Consider the following 21279-nt stretch of genomic DNA (forward strand, 5'->3'; position numbering starts at 1 on the left):
GATTTATATTTGCGATGTGTTGTCATGAAAATGAGCTGCTCCACCCTCAGCTGTTCATAAGTCAGTAAAGCAAATTCTGATACATCTTCAGTATATGTAATTGCTCTAAATGAGTATATGTAATTGCTCCAAATGACACTGTAATAATTTTAGTGGAAACACGATTTGTTCATACCTTTGAACAGTGAATTTTATAGGGATGAATAGGTTCTTCAGTTTTTTTTAAGTGCAAGAAAACTATAAAGTGCTAATATTCAGAGATTCTGTCTATATGATACCAAAAAACATTTAGTTCAGCTTAACACATGTACACACAGTAGTCCCCCCCTTACCATAGTTTCATTTTCTGTGATTTCAGTTACTCAGAATCAGCCATGGTCTGAAAATATTAAATGGAAAATTCCAAAAATAAACAATGAATAACTTTTAAATTGTGTGCCATTCTGAGTAGCTTGGTAAAATCTCGGGCATTCCTGCTCCATCCCACCCACCCGAGAGGTGAATTATCCCTCTGTTCAGTGTATCCTTTCCCTTAGTCACTTAGTAGCAGTCTTGGTTATCAGATCGACTGTTGTGGTATCACAGTGCTTGTAACCCTTATTTTACCTAATAATGGTCGCAAAGTACAAGAGTAGTGATGCTAGCAATTCAGATATGCCAAAGAGAAGCTGTAAAGTGCTTCCTCTAAATGAAAAGGTGAAAGTTTTTGACTTAATAAGAAAAAAAAATTGTATGCTGAGGTTGCTAAGATTTATGGTAAGAAAGATTCTTCTATCCATGAAATTATGAAGAAGGAAAAAGAAATTCAAGCTAGTTTTGCGTTGGACCTCATGCTGCAAAAGTTACAGCCACAGTGTGTGACAAGTGCTTAATTAAGATGGAAAAGGCATTAAATCTGTACAATAAGATATTTTGAGAGCGAGACCACATTCACATAACTTTTACTACAGTATATTGTTATAATTTTTCTATTTTATTATTAGTTATTGTTGTTAGTCTCTTACTGTGCCTAATTTATAAATTAAACTTTGTCACAGATACGTATGTATAGGAAAAAAACATATGTATGTATATATAGGGTTTGGTACTATCTCTGGTTTCAGGCATCCACTGGGGGGTCTTGAAACATACCGCCTGTGGATAAGGGGGTTGCAGACTACTGTACTCAGATTTTTTTTAACTTTCCAAATCATTGGATTAACAACATACAGTCATCCAAAATTAGGGCAGACTATTTGGATTCTCCTAATGGCTAGATGGGCTAAATTAAATTACCAATGCAGGTTCTTTCTTTATGATTTCCAAATTACCACCTCCAAGGAAGATTCTCTTAGGATTTTCTTTAAAGGTCTTTCATAGCTTTACAGATATCCAGCCTGAATGGGGACTGGAAGTTGTCTCTCAATGTCTAGTTACCCTACTTTAAAAGCTGTTGCCAAAAAAAAAAAAAAGCTGTTGCGCATTACATTCCTCAACTGCACTTGCCATTAGGTGTTCCTGTGTGACTGAGTGTTGGCCAGCGAGATGTAAGGGTACAAATGAGTGACTTCTTGGAAGTCTCTTCAAAGAAAAGCAGCATGTGTTCCTTTATCTTATTCCTCCATCTTCCTGCCGAACTGTGATATAACAGGAGCCCTTGCAAATATCTAAGTAGACCAAGGCCTAAGGACGACATGTTAGAAACTAAAAAGATCTTGACTACTTCACTACTTCAACTGCCTTTTCCTGTATTTAAGCCATTGTAAATTTGGGTTTCTTTTTATGAAATCAAAACTAATCCATTCCGGCCTTCAGTTCTTTATCACATGCCGTTTAACACTGTTTGAATCAACTAGATTGCAATAATTCTTACCTTTAAAAGTTTTTAAAGGATAATGTGCAATTCACATTAGAATTGATTTTCCATTGTTAATTAATTATACTCATTTTCCTGCCTTGACCTTTCATTAGGTATTTTATATCTGCTTGGAAAATACTGTCTTCTTTATAACTGTGTAATAGATATTTGCTAAAACTCTGTAATCTGTAAAATATCATTATCAAATTTTATGCCATGTTTTTATATCATTCTCATAGATCTGCCTTATAAACATCTAAATAAAAAAGTACTGTTTAATGTGATTTAACTTCTTTTTTGAAATGTTATATATAAATGGATTTTTCTTTTTTACTGAATAATAATTCCAGTATTTGGTGGAAGCCATCTAATACTTTTCTGTTTCTTTTCAGAAGCATCCAGAAAGCAATTGCATGTAACCGTTTTGGGTTTGGGGGGAATTTTGTTTGTTTTTGCCAAAGTAGACATTTAGAAAAACATCCATCTAATGAGATGGTATTCTTAAAAGTATTTCATTTCACTAGCATTTATTAAGTATCTTTTGTTTTAATTAATTAATTTTATTTTAATTTTGGCTGTGTTGGGTCTTCATCGCTGTGTGCGGGCTTTCTCTGATTGCGGCGAGCGGGGGCTACTCTTTGTTGTGGTGTGCAGGCTTCTCATTGTGGTGGCTTCTTTTGTTGTGGAGCATGGGCTCTAGGCGCGCAGGCTTCAGTAGTTGTGGCACATGGGCTCAGTAGTTGTGGCTCGCAGGCTCTAAAGTGCAGGCTCAGTAGTTGTGGCGCCAGGCTTCGTTGCTCTGCAGCATGTGGGATCTTCCCAGACCAGGGCTGGAACCCGTGTCCCCTGCATTGGCAGGTGGATTCTTTTTTTTTTTTTTTACAGATTTAATACATTTTATTTTATTTTATTTTTTTACATCTTTATTGGAGTATAATTGCTTTACAATGGTGTGTTAGTTTCTGCTTTATAACAAAGTGAATCAATTATACATATACATATGTTCCCATATCTCTTCCCTCTTGCGTCTCCCTCCCTCCCACCCTCCCTATCCCACCCTCCCTATCCCACCCCTCTAGGTGGTCACAGAGCACCGAGCTGATCTCCCTGTGCTATGCAGTTGCTTCCCACTAGCTATCTATTTTACGTTTGGTAGTGTATATATGTCCATGCCACTCTCTTGCTTTGTCACAGCTTACCCTTCCCCCTCCCCATATCCTCAAGTCCATTCTCTAGTAGGTCTGTGTCTTTATTCCTGTCTTACCCCTAGGTTCTTCATGACATTTTTTTTTAATTCCATATATATGTGTTAGCATATGGTATTTGTCTTTCTCTTTCTGACTTACTTCACTCTGTATGACAGACTCTAGGTCCATCCACCTCATTACAAATAGCTCAATTTCGTTTCTTTTTATGGCTGAGTAATATTCCATTGTATATATGTGCCACATCTTCTTTATCCATTCATCCGATGATGGACATTTAGGTTGCTTCCGTGACCTGGCTATTGTAAATAGTGCTACAATGAACATTGGGGTGCATGTGTCTTTTTGAATTATGGTTTTCTCAGGGTATATGCCCAGTAGTGGGATTGCTGGGTCATATGGTAGTTCTATTTTTAGTTTTTTAAGGAACCTCCATACTCTTCTCCATAGTGGCTGTACCAATTCACATTCCCACCAGCAGTGCAAGAGTGTTCCCTTTTCTCCACACCCTCTCCAGCATTTATTGTTTCTAGATTTTTTGATGATTGCCATTCTGGCAGGTGGATTCTTAACCACTGCGCCACCAGGGAAGCCCTATTAAGATCTTTAAACCAGGACTGAACACAATATTCAAGCTATATTCTGTAAGTTCCTGATAGCAGGAACTCTGTCTTACGACTATATTCCTAGTGTCTTGTGCAACATGGTCCTACCGACACTAACGAGATAGTTTAATGAATGTTGCCTCATTTTTACAGAAAATTATGTTATTTATCACCCCACATCCATGCAGCCATACCTGCATCCTCCTGCACATGCCCCTCCCCATCACTGTCTCAACGTCTTGCTTTTCCTCCTGGCCAGTGGCCTGGAGCTGCCCTGTGGTCCCAGAGTGGAGCCGCTGCTGTTGCTGCCACTGCCGCCACCATCACCCCTGCCACATTGCTGTACTGAGGAAAAGAAACTGACCTTTGTGCCTGAGCACGGGATCTGTGGAGGCTATGGCTCCCCCTGCAGCTGCCTGGAAGTGCGTGGGTGTTAATGTCCTGAGAGTAGGGTTCAGGTAAAATACAGGATACTCAATCAAATTCGAATTGCAGAGAAACAGCAAATAACATTTTTAGTATAATTCTGTTACAAATATTGCATGGGACTTTTTTTTCCCCCTCTAAATCTGGCAACCCTACTTGGCGGGTGAATTTTTTTTTTTTTTTTTTTTTGCGGTACACGGGCCTCTCACTGTTGTGGCTTCTCCCGTTGCGGAGCACAGGCTCCAGACGCGCAGGCTCAGCGGCCATGGCTCACAGGTCCAGCCGCTCTGCGGCATGTGGGATCTTCCCGGACCGGGGCACGAACCCGTGTCCTCTGCATCGGCAGGCGGACTCTCAACCACTGCGCCACCAGGGAAGCCCTGGAGGGTGAATTTTGACTGAAGAGATGCAGCACAAGAGGGAGCTGGTAGATAAATTCTTCTCCCTTCATCTCCCCAAGATAGGCTGTTCCAAAGTGCAATAATCCATGAAAATATCCTAAAAGACTGAGCAATTAACCACTCTTGTTGAAAAGCTATGGCAGCTCAGTAACACCTATATTTGTACACCCTCCTCCACTGCCTGCCTCACTTCCATCTTTTCCTCCCTTCTGCTTCCCAGAAATAGTGCCCCCCAATGAACTGGCAGCAGGTGAATGTTTCTTGTTGTTTGTGGCAGGCTCTAGGAAACCTAGGCTAGCATAGTAATTTTGGTAGTGGATTCTTCAACTGGAAAATAAAACATGAAATAAATGATGGTTTTCACAAAGTCAGGCACAGGGCCCTGCAGACTCAAAATCCAGACTGGCTGAGAGCTTTGAGAAAGGGCCTTTAAAGAGGTAATTAAGGTAAAATGGGGTCATAGAGGTGGGCCCTAATCCAACATGACTGGTATCCTTATAAGAAGAGGAGATTAAGACACAGAGGGAAGACCATGTGATGACAAAGGGAGAAGCCAAGGAGAGAGGTCTCAGAATGAAACCAATCTTGGACACCTTGATCTTGGACTTCTAGCTTCCAGACTGTGAGGAAATAAAATTTCTGTTACATAAGCCACCCAGTTTGTGGTATTTGTTCCCACAGCCTTCAAAAACTAAAACACGGTTCATGGAATCAAAACAAGTCAAGTTAATTACAGAACTTGAATAATTAATGTCACTGGAATAAGCTTGTCTGATTAGTCCTGCTCCACAATAAAGACAGTTCTCTCCTGGGGGTACTTCACTATAACAACCCACCATGGAAACACAATAAATAGTTTTTAGTTCTAAAAGCTCAAGAACATTTTCAGTTCATGGAACTATGAACTGGAACTATGTTATGAAACTGAAGCTTTGATCAGATAAAAGTCGCTCTTTTTAAATTAATCTTATTTATTACCATTTATGTAGTTGCTCCACTAAACATGAATAGCTCCTGCAGCTTCCTATTTCAAAATCACTTGCAGAAAGTGAGAGAGTGGCATGGACATATATACACTACCAAACGTAAAATAGATAGCTAGTGGGAAGCAGCCACATAGCACAGGGAGATCAGCTCAGTGCTTTGTGACCACCTAGAGGGGTGGGATAGGGAGGGTGGGAGGGAGGGAGATGCAAGAGGGAAGAGATATGGGGACATATGTATATGTATAACTGATTCACTTTGTTATAAAGCAGAAACTAACACACCATTGTAAAGAAATTATACCCCAATAAAGATGTTAAAAATAAATAATAACTTGCAACTTGGATTATTAGTACACTTTTTTAGTAGAATGGTTGACTTCAGGGGTGGCTGTTCTTTTGTTTTCTGTTCCAGGTACTTATTATCAGATTTACATTAATGATTCTGTTAGTAAGAGGTAATTACTTTTGTTTCTTTTTTATGCATTGTTTCTGCAACAATCAACCTCAAAGATATTTTAAAAAACTAAAGTAGATTAAATTCCAGCTTTTATGTATTTCTTCTGTTACATAATTCCCCTACATCCAACCTAGTAAGACTATAATTACATTTCACATGTGCTATAAACTTTTTCTGTTTAAAACAAATTACTCTGACTCAGAAAGGAATAACATTTGCTTGAACATTTAGGACACCTGGCATTAGGTTAGCAACTACCAAATTCATATATAATCTAAAATAGTAATTAGAAACATTCTTAATTCATGCTAATGAATAATTATAATTTTACTAAATATTGCTAATTAGGCAGGGTGCAAACAAGTATCAGGAAAAAAAATCAGAAGAAGAATATTATTTCTTAACATTTATGTTAAAAATATATTTAGTTTTCTTTGTTACTTTTAGAAGTAACAAAGTGGTGCAGAGGTTAATAAATTACTAAAACTTGTAGTTAATCTTTAAGTCTACAACAGCTTTTAAGAAATTGTAATTTGTAATTTAACAGAAATGTTAAATTCTGCTGAACTGTTACCAGATTGAAGCATTTCTATTCTCTGTGTATAATTCATCTCTCATACATTTCTCTACTATTAATTTATATTTTTGCTGAAATAATTTACCAATTCAATAGTTAGCCATTTTACCCCTACCTCCTTCTGTGTTCTGGTGTCATAATGTCTCTTGTGCTCTTAACTTATAGCCTTCAAAAATCGATAGCAAAGAAGGATCAATGAATAATGATTAAACCTAAATCCATTAGCTAATTTAAACAGGTAAAGCTTTTTAAAAGCTTAAGCTTGGTGCATTTAACAAGAAGAAAAACAAATACACTCAACATTATCATCAGTAAGAAAACAAAGGACATGGAAAATTCACAAATGGAAAAGTAAGGTAGATAGCTGGTGGGAATCAGCCGCATAGCCAGGGAGATCAGCTCCGTGCTTTGTGACCGCCTGGAGGGGTGGGATAGGGAGGGTGGGAGGGAGGGAGACGCAAGAGGGAAGAGATATGGGAACATATGTATATATATAGCTGATTCATTTTGTTGTAAAGCGGAAACTAACACACCATTGTAAAGCAATTATACTCCAATAAAGATGTTAAAAAAAAAAAAAGCCAATTTTACAGCGACTGCCAAAACAATACTAATGAAAATATACAACACACAGCACAGCAGTGCTTCTCAACTTTTAACATGTATACTAATTACCTGGGAATCTTGTTAAAATGGAGATTCTGATTTAGTAGGTCCAGCACAGGGCCAGAACTTCCGTGTTCCTAACAAGTCCCTATGTAATAGCTGTGTAGGTAGTTCAAGGACCTCACTCTGAGTAGCAAGGACTTAGTGTGTACCTTACTCTGGGTAAACTTATGAAATGCTTTAATTTGGTTTCAAACCAAATAAAAAAGTAATCCTTGAAATCTTTAATGAATGTTTATTGAGTACCTAGAAGGATCTAGACCAGGAGGTCCCAGGTTGCCAGACCAGAAGCACCAACATCACTCAGGAACTCGTTATACGCTGACCCATGAACAACGTGGGGTTGGGGTGTCGACCCTGGCTCGGTCAAAAGTCCAGGTGTAACATTACAGTTGGCCCTCTGTATCCAAGGTTCCATATCCACGGATTAAACCCACCAGATTGTGTGGGACTGTAGTCTGTATTTATTGAAAAAAAATCTGCGTATAAGTGGACCCCTGCAGTTCAAACCTGTACTCTTCCAGGGTCAACTGTAAATGCAAACCCATGAACCCCACCCGGACTTACTGAAGCAGACTCTGAAGGTAGGGCTCAGGAGTCTTTTAATTAGCTTTCCAGATGATTCTGGTGCATACTAAGTTTTGAGAAACACTACTCTAGACACTATGCTGAGGGCTTGGGATGTAAACCTGGGTATGTGACTCTTCTTGCTTTAAAAAAATCTCAGTCTAGTAGGAAGTCTGCTGAGCCAGTAAATACCGGTCAAATATGCAGTCAGTACAAAGCCAGAATGACAGACAAAGTGGCACCTAACATAGCAGAGCATGTAAAGAAGGTTTCCTAGAAAAGGTCACAGGAGCTGAGTCTTATAAGGAGTTAGACATCAGAAGACAGTCACATGTACAACATATGCAAAGGTAATGCAGGAGGAAGTTTGGCACCTGTGAAAAACTGCAAGTAATTCAGTCCAGATGGCTTGAGTGTGGGGTGTGTGAGGACTTCCATTCTGGCTGCTTTTCACCTGTCAAAAGATAAAACAAAAACCATTAGAGCTGATAAAAATTACAAAGTTAGATCTATTAACTTCCTGGTAAGGGAACCCATTCTATGAAGAATTTCACTGATGGGGAAAAGTCAAAAGTTTTTAAGTGCTAGAAAGGGGGAGTTCATGGGAGTAGTGCTAATTAAGGATGGGAAACTCGTGCTCTGGATATGGGACAGAATGAATCTATAGGTCGGTACACAGTTGGTTAAAATAAAACAAAAATCCTATTGTTCATTCGTTAGGGAAATGTCTTCAGTCAAGTCCAGTGAGGAGAGTCTGACTTCTCAGGGCCATTGAGATTTATGGACCCTTATCAGCTTCAGTCTACTATGCTGAATCACAAAAGTCAGTTGATATCTCCTAGGCAAGCTCCACTTTAAGTGGGAAATTTTCCTTGGCAATCCCTCCTCTTTGTCCTTCCTCATCTTGAGATGCCAGATGAGCACACAAAGGATAGCAAATCATCAGATTATCAGCTTTCCCACCACCATCTTAGGCTTGGGTGCTGTTGTCACAGGATTCCACTGTGTTTATCCAAGTGGTTTCAGTCTCCTCTTGATGTAGTATACTTGGAATGTACAACAACAATTAAGGTTATGTTAATAATACACTTGACACACCCGTTGCACTTTCTCGGGTTAATAGCAACCTTAGACCTACTGAACCACTTCTAGGTGTAAGGCCTGAGAGGAGCTCTAAAAGCACCAATGAGTAGTTGTAAAGATAAAAAAACAAAAACAAAAAGAATGCTGAAGTCCGAGCTAGGGAGTTTCAAGAAAGCGTGAGTGGTCAACAGTGTAAAATACTACAGACAAGTACACCAAAACGAGGACAAGAAAGTGTCCACGAAATTTTACCACAAGTGTTGTGACCTCAGTTAGGGCAGTTGAGGAAAGCCGAAGAATGAATAGAATTGAGTAAATAGGGATTGGAAGTGCTCAGTACTCTTTCAAAGAAAGTTGGTTTCTTTGGCTGTGATTCACATCAAGTGCTGCCAAGCCCAATCTAGGTTTTCCATTTCTTTTTATTTGTAGGGCCAGAAATGTCATTCAGATCATCTTGCTTATTATGTGCCAAGTACCACTTTACAAAACTATCATTTCATTCTGTCCTCTCATGGCAATCCTATTGATGAGAAAAGTGAAAAAATTATGAGAAAAATGGGTCTTCCAGGGGTTTACTTGCTCTAGATTCAATAATTTGACTCGAAAGCCTTCTAACATTGTGTACAATGCCTTGGTGGTTATTTAATTGTCTGGGAGAACCACTAAAGTACAGAAGAGGTAAAAGGCTGGGGAATGTAGGTGACACTAGTCACTTCTCCGGGGTGAGATAAACTGCTTCAGCTTCCAACATTATCAGTTCATCATCCATCATTCCTGCATCCCACATCCATCCCTCATCCCTCCACCCGCCCATGCTTGTTTCAAGGAGGCCCAGCGCAAACTACAAAGACTGAGACGCACATGTCGCCAAGGTAACACTCCACTGTTACATACCGAGGTCTTCCCCCGCTTTCCTCTGGTACGCAAGCAAACCCAGCCCCTCCAAGTTTAGAGGTTCAGATAAGGGTTTGGGGTAGTTTGGATCCTCGGGCTTCCGTAGGTGCTGGCGCTTCAGCAGCCTCTGGCCCCGCCCCTAGCAACGCATTGGCTTGTTAACAACCTGCCAGCAAGCAGGCTGCTAGGTACGCCGGTGGGCTGCCTCCGCGGGATGCGGGTGGCGTCGCGGTGGCCGAGTCCACGGCCGGACCCCCAGGACCTTTCGCGACTCTAGTGGCTCTCAGGAGGCTTTCACTTCTCGGTGGCGGGGCCTCTTGCAGTCTCGCGGCTGCGGGCACAATGTAGGACAGGAGGACACCCCCCACCCCTCACTCCGCCGCACAGCCATGTCTACAGCGGAGGCTGCGGCGACGGCCCAGGCCCGGGCACGCGGCAGCACGATCAAGTTCAGCAGCCCTCGCCAAATCCCGGTAGTCGGGGTGGTGACGGAGGACGAGGAAGCGCAGGTATGACCAGGTGTCTGTGCTTTGGAGGGTGTGAAGGCGGGGGCGGGGGTTGAGATCTGGGGGCGGAGATGATGCCTGGGGGCAGCAAGGGAGGAAACGGGGGCCTGAGGGGAAACCAGGGGAGCCCGGGGGACTGTGGTTCCAAGCTCAAAGCTGATCCCTTTGAGAACTGCGCCGCCTGCGAGGGGAGTTGGCTGTCGTCGACCAACCTGTTTGGGGACTCGTGTCTCGAGGTCCTCCCGGAGCGTCCCAGTAAACTGAGTAGGCAAGGTTTGGCGGCTTTTCTTCGAAAAGTGTGACCCCACGAAGCACCTGAGAGGGAGGGAAACATTCTTAGCGAAAACTTGGATTTGATGACCCCTTTGTTTGCACTGGGCTTTTATATGTAGATCGCTGTTATCGTGTGATGTTCTTGATATAGGGGTAAATCCTCCCGTGTTTAAATTTGCTGCTACCAAAACCTGCACCTGGAGGGGAGGGAAATACTATTAAAATTAGAAATTTAGCAACATTTTTATATGAAATTGGAAGCTGGTTAGAAGTGCGTCGGAGAGAATTGGGATCTAATAGAATTGATTTATTGTGCTTGTATTTGGTTTTTAGTTTACTCTTTGTCTTACAAAACTAGTTCTTTCGAATTTCTGTTGAGAAATTTCACTTCAGAACCCTGACTTGGATCTCCACTCATAGCGAGGGTGTTTAGAAATTCCAAGGCGTTTGTTTCCTACTAGGGTTCCATTGCTCTTCCCCAGAGATCCATGATCAAGCCTTAAATTAACGTGAATTCTATGGAGGAAATTTGCCTTACCTCCTCACGCTGATGGTGTGCGGCTACTATGGGAATTCCTGCTGAGGCTTCACAAGTCTCAGGCTGCGTCAGGAACCTTGTCTCCTGCGTCCACATCCTGGAGGCTTGGAGAGTTCCTTAGGAGAGGCTAGTTGACTGGGGACCTCTTCTATGGTGGGAGTAGGGTTGCACTCTCTGAAGATGGCCAGACATTCAACCCACAGAGAAAAAACACTTCTGCATGAGGAGGAGCAGGTGTTAGGGGAATTTACCTAATCGGGTTTGTGGAAGTATTCCAGTCCAGGTGCAGATGATTTTGAGGAACAACAGCTGTCCCTTCACTCCCAAGGCTGCAAGGGGGCTCAACACTACTGCTGTTCTCCCAGGCATGGGGCAAAACTGAAGTAGGTGAATTTGGTATCTGATGGCTGTCATTCTTCCTTTACTTGGTATTAAAAAAAAAGAAGGGATGGGGTCTCAAGGTTATAGGAGGCAGGCAAGAGTGGGCTAAAAAGAAGAAGAAAAAAGGGGAAATACTTTTAACAGGCTGTTGCCAAAACAGTCCACAATGTATCAAATAATGCAAAACAAGAATATGTGTGTTTATTTTCTCCCTTCCCTTTCCCTTTCTTTTCCTCTTTCATTACTGCCTCTTCTTACAGGGCCTAGGTTTCTCCTCCAGGAAGAAATCAGTTTGTATTCATTAAAGTTCCTACCCTGTTAATAACTGCTTCTAGGGATATTAACATTTTTTATAGTACTGAAGAAAAAGGCAGTTTCTACCAAAAGAAAGGAAATCGAATAAAGACATCTTAGAGCTGGGAGAAATGGTCTCTAAGCCTTCCTGGGTTTTGTTTGTGGTTGTTTTTACAAATGAGGACCCTAAGGCCATGAGAAGTTAACCGAGAGTTACTCAGTTTCTTTACTGGGAGTGGAATCTAGTGCTCTTTGCCACTTAAAATGATAACCTTTATAGACCTCTGCCTTGGAACTCTAAATGTTTCCAATCTTTTCAAACCTGTCCATATTTGCAGCCTCCTCCTCTTCCTGCAGTGACAGTACAGTATATCCTAGTAGCTAAAGGTGAGACTGTGGAGTCTACCTCAATCCATTAAGCCAGCTTCATCATATGCTTGAGAAATCACAAATTGTTCACCCTTTATATATCTCCTATTTATTTTAATGTTGTTCCTCTTATTATAAAGAATCAGAAGCCCTTTGGAGTAGTGATTATTCAAAATTTAATGTGCATTTGGAGCACCTGGGGAACCTATTAAACGATATAGATTCTAATTCTGTAGGTCTGGGTGGAGCCCTGGATTCTGCTTTTCTAACAGGTTTTCAGGTGATGCCATTGCTAGTGGTTGAAGGACTCCATTTTCCACTCAGAGTAGCAACACTTAGTGTATCATAGCTGCAGTATGGTATGTACAGTGTGACAGTTTCACAGCAGCTAACTCCTGGAAAGCCATAGGAGATGGTTTTACATGGACTCAGATTATAAAACAAAGTAAACAATAACAACAACAATAAAAATTCCAACCCTCCCCCTGCCAGGTCAGATGATATGGTACCAAATGGGGCTTTAAGAGAACTACTTGTTCTCCTTTCCTGTCACCACAATGCCTCAGTCAATCCTGGATTAATGTCACATCCTTTGGGTCTCACCTCTTCCTCTCTTTTCACTCCATTCTCCATAAACACCACATTACCATCCTCCTTGCTACCTCTGAGTCCCGCCTGTTCTTTCTTTCAGGCTTCTGCAGTAGCTCCTTATTGCTTCCCTCACTTAATATCATTACATTGACCAGATCACTCAACTCTCTAAACCTGTTCCCTTTTCTGTAAAACAAGCCTGTACTAGATGAGTGTTCCCCAAACTTGGGTGACCATTACAGTCATCTGAGGAGCTTTTAAAAAAAAACCTGTACATAGCTGGGTCCTTCCCTAGATTTACTTAATCATAATCCTTTAAGTGATTTTTAGCCTCAGAACCACTGAACTAGATGGTATCTAAGGGGTTTGCCATCCTCAAAGTGCCTCAGGTCCACTTCTTGTCCTGTTTGCGAGGTTTCCCAGTGTATAGTCGGTACTTTATCTGTACCATGTACTCTGCTTAGTGCCACCTCCATGAGGGCAGAAACCTTCTCTGTTGTTTTTTTCTGTAGTGTCCCCTATTATCCCCCAGTAGCACCCAGCACAACACCTGGTACACAGGAGGGGATATTAAATATGTATTGAATGAATGCCCTCCCCTCTTTCCTGAATTTAAATCTTACCCTACCTTCAGATCCTACCTCTCCACCATAAAGTAACCCCCAATAGGACATACTTCCCATTCATTTTCACTCTCACAGACCTTCTTCTCATAAATGGGTGTAGTCCTTGGTCTGAGTTTCTCACCTAATTATCAGTTGTTTTATGTTTGTTACTATTTCATTTGTCTTGTTTTGTCTCTCCCTCTCCTTAAGTGTAGAACATATATCTTAATACTTGCGTGTCCCTCCCCTCTCAACTCTGAGTTCAGAGTAGAAATTTAAGTCCTCATTAGTAGCTGATAAAGCCTTCTGTGTTCCAGCCACACTGGCCTCCTAGCATATCCTCAACCATGCCAGGTATACCCTGCCTAAGGGCCTCTGCACTTGCTATGCCCACTGCCTGGAAGTTTTCCCCTTCTTATCCATGGCTTGTTCCCTTACCTCCTTCAAGACTGCTGAAATTTTACCCACTCTGTGAGTCTTTTGCCGACCACCACTTAAGCATCCTAGCACTTTCTACCCCCGTTTCTCCAGAGCATTATCTTGCAATACACTGTATAACTTATTGTCTCCCCCAAAGCATATCAATTCTTTATAAAAGCAGGAGATTTTTTGTGTTTATTCAATACCATATCTTCAGCACTTAGAACAATGACACAATGGAGGCACACAGTAATATTTGTAGAATAAATATGATTGCGATTAGTTTTTTGTTTTCACTTGCATAGTATCATGGCTGAGCTTCCTTGCCCAAATTTACTTTCCCTCTGAGAACCTGCACAATCTGCTAGTTGATGTCATATCCTGCCACTATCTGTAATACTGCCATGGACTGTGTCCTTAAATTGCCTACCCCTGCTTTGGAGTAATTGCTAGAAGTAGCCTCTGTGGTCAGCTGAGAAGTCAGGCAGAGAATGAAGGTGCAAAGAACCAGTGTTTCTGCATCAGACAGCCCTGCTAGCCCATCTACTAGCTATGTGACCTTAACAAGTTAGATATCAGGGCCTCAGTTTCAACAACAGGGATAATCTATCTTCATATGGTATATTTGAGGATTAATTAAGATATAAAGTACCAGACACATTAATGGACCACAATAAATGTTAGATCCTTTCCCTATAACTAAGTATCAAAGGAGCAGGACTTTTCCCCCTTTGAAATGTTCCTTGGTAAAGTGGGAAAATAAGTTCATTCTATAACTTGACGTAAGTGGAGGTCTAGTTTTCTTCAAAGCAGTTTATTAAGCTTTTGATCTTAAAAGGTTTTGTTAAATGTTTTTACAATTTCTCCATAAACATCTTATGATGATAATAACAGCAATTATTTTTATTTTTACATCCGTATGTTCTCTCTTCTACACCCTGCCTGTGTGATCTCATTTACCCAGACTGTTCCAATTATTACTTTAAGCCTGTGACTTAGAAATCTCTGCCCCAAATTTAACTCATCTCCAGCCTCAACACAAGCTTCTCCCTCCAGCATCCCTGTCTCAGCAAATGGTGCCAACCACTTATGTAATTCCTCAAGCCTGTCCGTCCTCCTTACCTTTTCCTTCTCTTTCCCACCAAATCAAATCACTCATAAGGTCCTGCTGATTCTGCCTCCTTGATGCTTTTCATTCCATTCATTGTGTATCCCGATTGCCACTGCCTTAGTCAAGGCCTGAAGTCATAGACTGGTCTCCCACCTCCAGTCTAGATCTTTCCAGTTCAGTCTCAGCAGACAGAATTATCTTTTTTATTGTTACCTTCCTCTGGTTAAAACCTGTGGAAATCAATGAAGACCACCCTAGTGAGAACGAACAGGGGCTTGCTGTTCAGAGCTTGCTATAGAAAGAGAATCTGCCAGCATTGCTTACATTTAGCAGAGACTCCCAAGGCAGGCAAGGGAGCTTTACAGTGAATAAAAGGGAGGCTTCTATATTGCTCTGGTTGGAGGCTGTTGCCTTGGGGAAGCTGGAAGTGAGCTAGCTAGAAGCAAGGCAACCTGTGTGATTGATTTGGGAAGTATACTTGTCTTTTTCTGGTTGCCCCTGAGAGACAAATTGGGGTAAAAAAAATAGGGAATCTGACAATCATTGACCAGATACTGACTTTTCTGAGCCAGTTGCTGCAGAAGTTGTGGTTTGACTCCCCAGGTTGGTTGCTACAGAGGTTGTAGGACAGAGTTCTGTTGCTAGATATAGTCTGGCCTTTGTCTGTTTTTATATCCAGTCTCTCAAACCATTCAATAGCTTCTGGTGATCATTAGCATAGTATACAAGGCCCTCTGTAAAATGGGGTTAATAATAGTATCTACCTCAGAATTCAGTTAGTAAATTCATTTAGTGCTTACAGCTGTACCTAGAAATAGACTTTGTCTAATAAGTTTTACCTATCACTATTATTGTTATTGTCATCTTTATTATTCATGATTTGACCTCTACTTACCTTATCAGCATCATCTGTAGCTACTATCCTCTGAACTATCTTCTCCAACCTACTGAATGTCTCACCAGTCCTGTAAATGCCATGTTTTCTCTTGTCTCCAGGCCTTCACACGTGCTACTTCCTTTGCTCCATTTCTCAAACCTTCAATTCATCTCGCAAATCCTACTCAGTCTCACCTCTGCTTGAAGATTACTTCTTCCAGGAGCTGTCCCAGATTCCCATCCCATTCCCATTCCCATCCCTCCTCCCCATACCATTCTGTCCCCATCTATTTAGTTCCAGAGCACACCTCTCAGCCAGATTGATAGGTACCTGAAGTCAGGGCAATGCGTTCCCCACACCTAGCACAGTTTCTGAAATGTCGAAGCTGCTTATAACTATTTATAGAAGGAGGAAAAGGCTAAGGGAGGGAGGGAGAGAGGGAGAAACCTTAAAAATATAATATGTGCCATGCAAGTAAAACACAGGGTAACATGAAGTAGTAATATAAGATAAATTTAGAGATAAAACAAGATAAATCTATGCTTTAATCTTTATACACTCTTTCTTGGAAAAGTTATACCTGCTCATTTGGGGGAAAAAATTCTGAAAATACATACAGGTATTAAAAAAAAATTTTTGCTCTGACATTTCAATATCTTTTACAACCCTCAAAGCCAATATTGCAGAAAATCAGAAAATAAAAGTTCACTATATATATTTATTTCTCTGAGAACACAGGAAGAAAAAGGACAACTGAGGTAGTGGCAGATGGCACTGTTAAATCCCCAAACCTTAAAAGGCAAAATTCTATTTATCAAAAAACTTTGTAACAGTAAATTTAATAATTTAAACAATTTAATAGTAAGGTGTAACAATTTTAATGGTAATCATAATACCAAGGATAAATAAGTATATAGTAAATCCTTTTTTTTCTTTTTTTTATACAGCAGGTTCTTATTAGTCATCAATTTTATACACATCAGTGTATACATGTCAATCCCAATCACCCAGTTCAGCACACCACCATCCCCACCCCCCCCACGGTTTTCCCCACTTGGCGTCCATACATTTGTTCTCTACATCTGTGTCTCAACTTCTGCCCTGCAAACCAGTTTATCTGTACCATTTTTCTAGGTTCCACATACATGTGTTAATGTACAATATTTGTTTTTCTCTTTCTGACTTACTTCACTCTGTATGACAGTCTCTAGATCCATCCACATCTCAACAAATGACTCAACTTCGTTCCTTTTTATGGCTGAGTAATATTCCATTGTATATATGTACCACAACTTCTTTATTCATTTGTCTGTCGATGGGCATTTAGGTTGCTTCCATGACCTGGCTATTGTAAATAGTGGTACAATGAACATTGGGGTGCATGTGTCTTTTTGAATTATGGTTTTCTCTGGATATATGCCCAGTAGTGGGATTGCTGGGTCATATGGTAATTCTATTTTTAGTTTTTTAAGGAACCTCCATACTGTTCTCCATAGTGGCTGTATCAATTTACATTCCCACCAACAGTGCAGGAGGGTTACCTTTTCTCCACACCCTCTCCAGCATTTATTGTTTTTAGATTTTCTGATGATGCCCATTCTAACTGGTGTGAGGTGATACCTCATTGTAGTTTTGATTTGCATTTCTCTAATAATTAGTGATGTTGAGCAGCTTTTCATGTGCTTCTTGGCCATCTGTATGTCTTCTTTGGAGAAATGTCTATTTAGGTTTTCTGCCCATTTTTGGATTGGGCTGTTTTTTTTTTGTTTTTTTTTTTTTCAGTACGTGGGCCTCTCACTGTTGTGGCCTCTCCCGTTGCGGAGCACAGGCTCCAGTCGTGCAGGCTCAGCGGCCATGGCTCATGGGCCTAGCCGCTCTGCGGCATGTGGGATCTTCCCGGACTGGGACATGAACCAGTGTCCCCTGCATCGGCAGGCGGACTCTCAACCACTGCGCCACCAGGGAAGCCCTGGGTTGTTGTTTTTTTAATATTGAGCTGCAGGAGCTGTTTATATATTTTGGAGATTAATCCTTTGTCCGTTGATTCATTTGCAAATATTTTCTCCCATTCTGAGGGTTGTTGTTTCGTCTTGTTTATGGTTTCCTTTGCTGTGCAAAAGCTTTGAAGTTTCATTAGGTCCCATTTGTTTATTTTTGTTTTTATTTCCATTACTCTAGGAGGTGGATCAAAAAAGATCTTGCTGTGGTTTATGTAAAAGAGTGTTCTTCCTACGTTTTCCTCTAAGGCTTTTATAGTGTCCAGTCTTACATTTAGGTCTTGAATCCATTTTGAGTTTATTTTTGTGTATGGTGTTAGGGAGTGTTCTAATTTCATTCTTTTACATGTAGCTCTCCAGTTTATCCAGCACCACTTATTGAAGAGACTGTCTTTTCTCCATTGTATATCTTTGCCTCCTTTGTCATAGATTAGTTGACCATAGGTGTGTGGGTTTCTCTCTGGGCTTTCTATCTTGTTCCGTTGATCTGTGTTTCTATTTTTGTGCCACTACCATTTTGTCTTGATTACTGTAGCTATCTAGTATAGTCTGAAGTCACGGAGTCTGATTCCTCCAGCTCCGTTTTTTCCCCTCAAGATTGCTTTGGCTATTCGGGGTCTTTTGTGTCTCTATACAAATTTTAAGGTTATTTGTTCTAGTTCCGTAAAAAATGCCATTGGTAATTTGATAGGGATTGCATTAAATCTGTAGAGTGCTTTGGGGAGTATAGTCATTTTCACAATATTGATTCTTCCAATCCAAGAACATGGTATATCTCTCCATCTGTTGGTATCCTCTTTAACTTCTTTCATCAGTGTCTTATAGCTTTCTGCATACAGGTCTTTTGTCTCCCTAGGTAGGTTTATTCCTAGGTATTTTATTCTTTTTGTTGTAATGGTAAATGGGAGTGTTTCCTTAATTTCTCTTTCAGATTTTTCATCATTAGTGTATATGTAAGAGATTCCTGTGCATTAATTTTGTATCCTGCAACTTTACCAAATACATTGATTTGCTCTAGTAGTTTTCTGGTGGCATCTTTAGTATTCTCTATGTATAGTATCATGTCATCTGCAAACAGTGACAGTTTTACTTCTTCTTTTCCAATTTGGATTCCTTTTCTTTCTTTTTCTTCTCTGATTGCTGTGGCTAGGACTTCCAAAACTTTGTTGAATAATAGTGGTGAGAGTGGACATCCTTGTCTCACTCCTGATCTTAGAGGAAATGCTTTCAGTTTTTCACCATTGAGAATGATGTTTGCTGTGGATTTGTCGTATATGGCCTTTATTATGTTGACGTAGATTCCCTCTATGCCCACTTTCTGGAGAGTTTTTATCATAAATTGGTGTTTAATTTTGTCAAAAGCTTTTTCTGCATCTATTGAGATGATCTTATGGTTTTTATTCTTCAATTTGTTAATATGGTGTATCATATTGATTGATTTGCATATATTGAAGAATCCTTGCATCCCTGGGATAAATCCTACTTTATCGTGGTGTATGATCCTTTTAATGTGTTGTTGGATTCTGTTTGCTAGTATTTTGTTGAGGATTTTTTCATCTATATTCATTGGTGATATTGGTCTGTAATTTTCTTTTTTTGTAGTATCTTTGTCTGGTTTTGGTATCAGGGTGATGGTGGCCTCATAGAATGAGTTTGAGAGTGTTCCTTCCTCTGCAATTTTTTGGAAGAGTTTGAGAAGGATGGGTGTTAGCTCTTCTCCAAATGTTTGGTAGAATTCACCTGTGAAGCCATCTGGTCCTGGACTTTTGTTTGTTGGAAGATTTTTAATCACAGTTTCAATTTCATTACTTGTGATTGCTCTGTTCATATTTTCTATTTCTTCCTGGTTCAGTCTTGGAAGGTTATACCTTTCTAAGATTTGTTCATTTCTTCCAGGTTTTCCATTTTATTGGCATAGAGTTGCTTGTAGTAGTCTCTTAGGATGCTTTGTATTTCTGCAGTATCTGTTGTAACTTCTCCTTTTTCATTTCTAATTTTATTGATTTGAGTCCTCTACCTGTTTTTCCTGATGAGTCTGGCTAATGGTTTATCAATTTTGTTTATCTCCTCAAAGAACCAGCTTTTAGTTTTATTGATCTTTGCTATTATTTTCTTTGTCTCTATTTCATTTATTTCTGCTCTGATCTTTATGATTTCTTTCCTTCTGCTAACTTTGGGTTTTGTTTGTTCTTCTTTCTCTAGTTCGTTTAGGTGTAAGGTTAGATTGTTTATTTGAGATTTTTCTTATTTCTTGACGTAGGCTTGTATAGCTATAAACTTCCCTGTTAGAACTGCTTTTGCTGCATCCCACAGGTTTTGGATCATCATGTTTTCATTGTCATTTGTCTCTAGGTATTTTTTGATTTCCTCTTTGATTTCTTCAGTGATCTCTTGGCTATTTAGTAACATATTGTTTAGCCTCCATGTGTTTGTGTTTTTTTCCCTGTAATTCATTTCTAATTTCATAGCGTTGTGGTCAGAAAAGATGCTTGATATGATTTCAATTTTCTTAAATTTACTGAGGCTTGATTTGTGACCCAAGATGTGATCTATCCTCTAGTATGTTCCGTGCGCACTTGAGAAGAAAGTGTAATCTGCTGTTTTTGGATGGAGTGTCCTATAAATATCAATTAAATCTATCTGGTCTATTGTGTCATTTAAAGCTTGTGTTTCCTTATTTATTTTCATTTTGGTGATCTGTCCATTGTTGTAAGTGAGGTGTTAAAATCCCCCACTATTATTGTGTTACTGTCGATTTCCTCTTTTACAGCTGTTAACAGTTGCCTTATGTATTGAGATGCTCCTATGTTGGGTGCATATATATTTATAATTGTTATATCTTCTTGGATTGATCCCTTGATCATTATGTAGTGTTCTTCCTTGTCTCTTGTAACAATCTTTATTTTAAAGTCTATTTTATCTGATATGAGTATAGCTACTCCAGCTTTTTTTTGATTTCCATTTGCATGGAATATCTTTTTCCATCCCCTCACTTTCAGTCTCTATGTGTCCCTAGGTCTGAAGTGGCTCTCTTGTAGACAGCAAATATATGGGTCTTGGTTTTTTTTTTAGTAGGGTTAATTAATTAATTATTTTTTCACACACACACTGTATTTTATTTTTTACAAGAGATAACTAGACTGACACCAAGCATTGTAAATGGATGACCACAACAAAAGCAACAGTGATTGCAATTACCAAACACAAAACACACTCATACTATGTCATAATATTGACATTCAGTCCAGTAATACTCCACTGTAACAGCTCCTTTACTTTGCAGTGAAAATTGATTTGTATATTTTTTGCCTCTGAGTCCTTGTGGGATTTTTTTTTTTATTCAAACAGAAAGTCACAAAAATTATAATCATCCTCATCAGTTTACTCAGTACCATGTAATTATTTTTTTTCATCTTTATCTTTTGTTAGCACTTTTATGAGTTCATCAGTTTTCCATTAGAGTTCTGAAAATGCTTATTCATTCAGTTCAGCAGTACAGTCAGTTACCAGAAACCTGTACTTGTCAGTCTTTTCCATGAATTCCTTGAAGATGAAACCCTTTTATAGGAACATTTTTGTGAAAGCATCAGAGTACACCCAGAACTGTCTGTAA

General features: G+C 39.9%; 1 protein-coding gene across 1 annotated transcript in view; it reads left to right on the plus strand.

Moving 5' to 3' along the window:
* Window positions 1-9430: 9430 nt before the first annotated feature.
* The window catches only part of CFAP69 (cilia and flagella associated protein 69), a 68898-nt gene continuing 57049 nt past the window's right edge, over window positions 9431-21279 (plus strand). Inside the window, exon 1 of the mRNA XM_022585264.2 lies at window positions 9431-10213. Within this exon, the coding sequence (XP_022440972.1) occupies window positions 10094-10213 (120 nt within the window). The 5' untranslated portion in view covers window positions 9431-10093. The remainder of the gene's footprint in view (window positions 10214-21279) is intronic.

Source organism: Delphinapterus leucas, chromosome 9 (assembly GCF_059928025.1).
Source record: "Delphinapterus leucas isolate spDelLeu-1000000601 "Yukka" chromosome 9, BTC_Dleu_Yukka2, whole genome shotgun sequence".
Classification (NCBI taxonomy): Eukaryota; Metazoa; Chordata; class Mammalia; order Artiodactyla; family Monodontidae; genus Delphinapterus; species Delphinapterus leucas.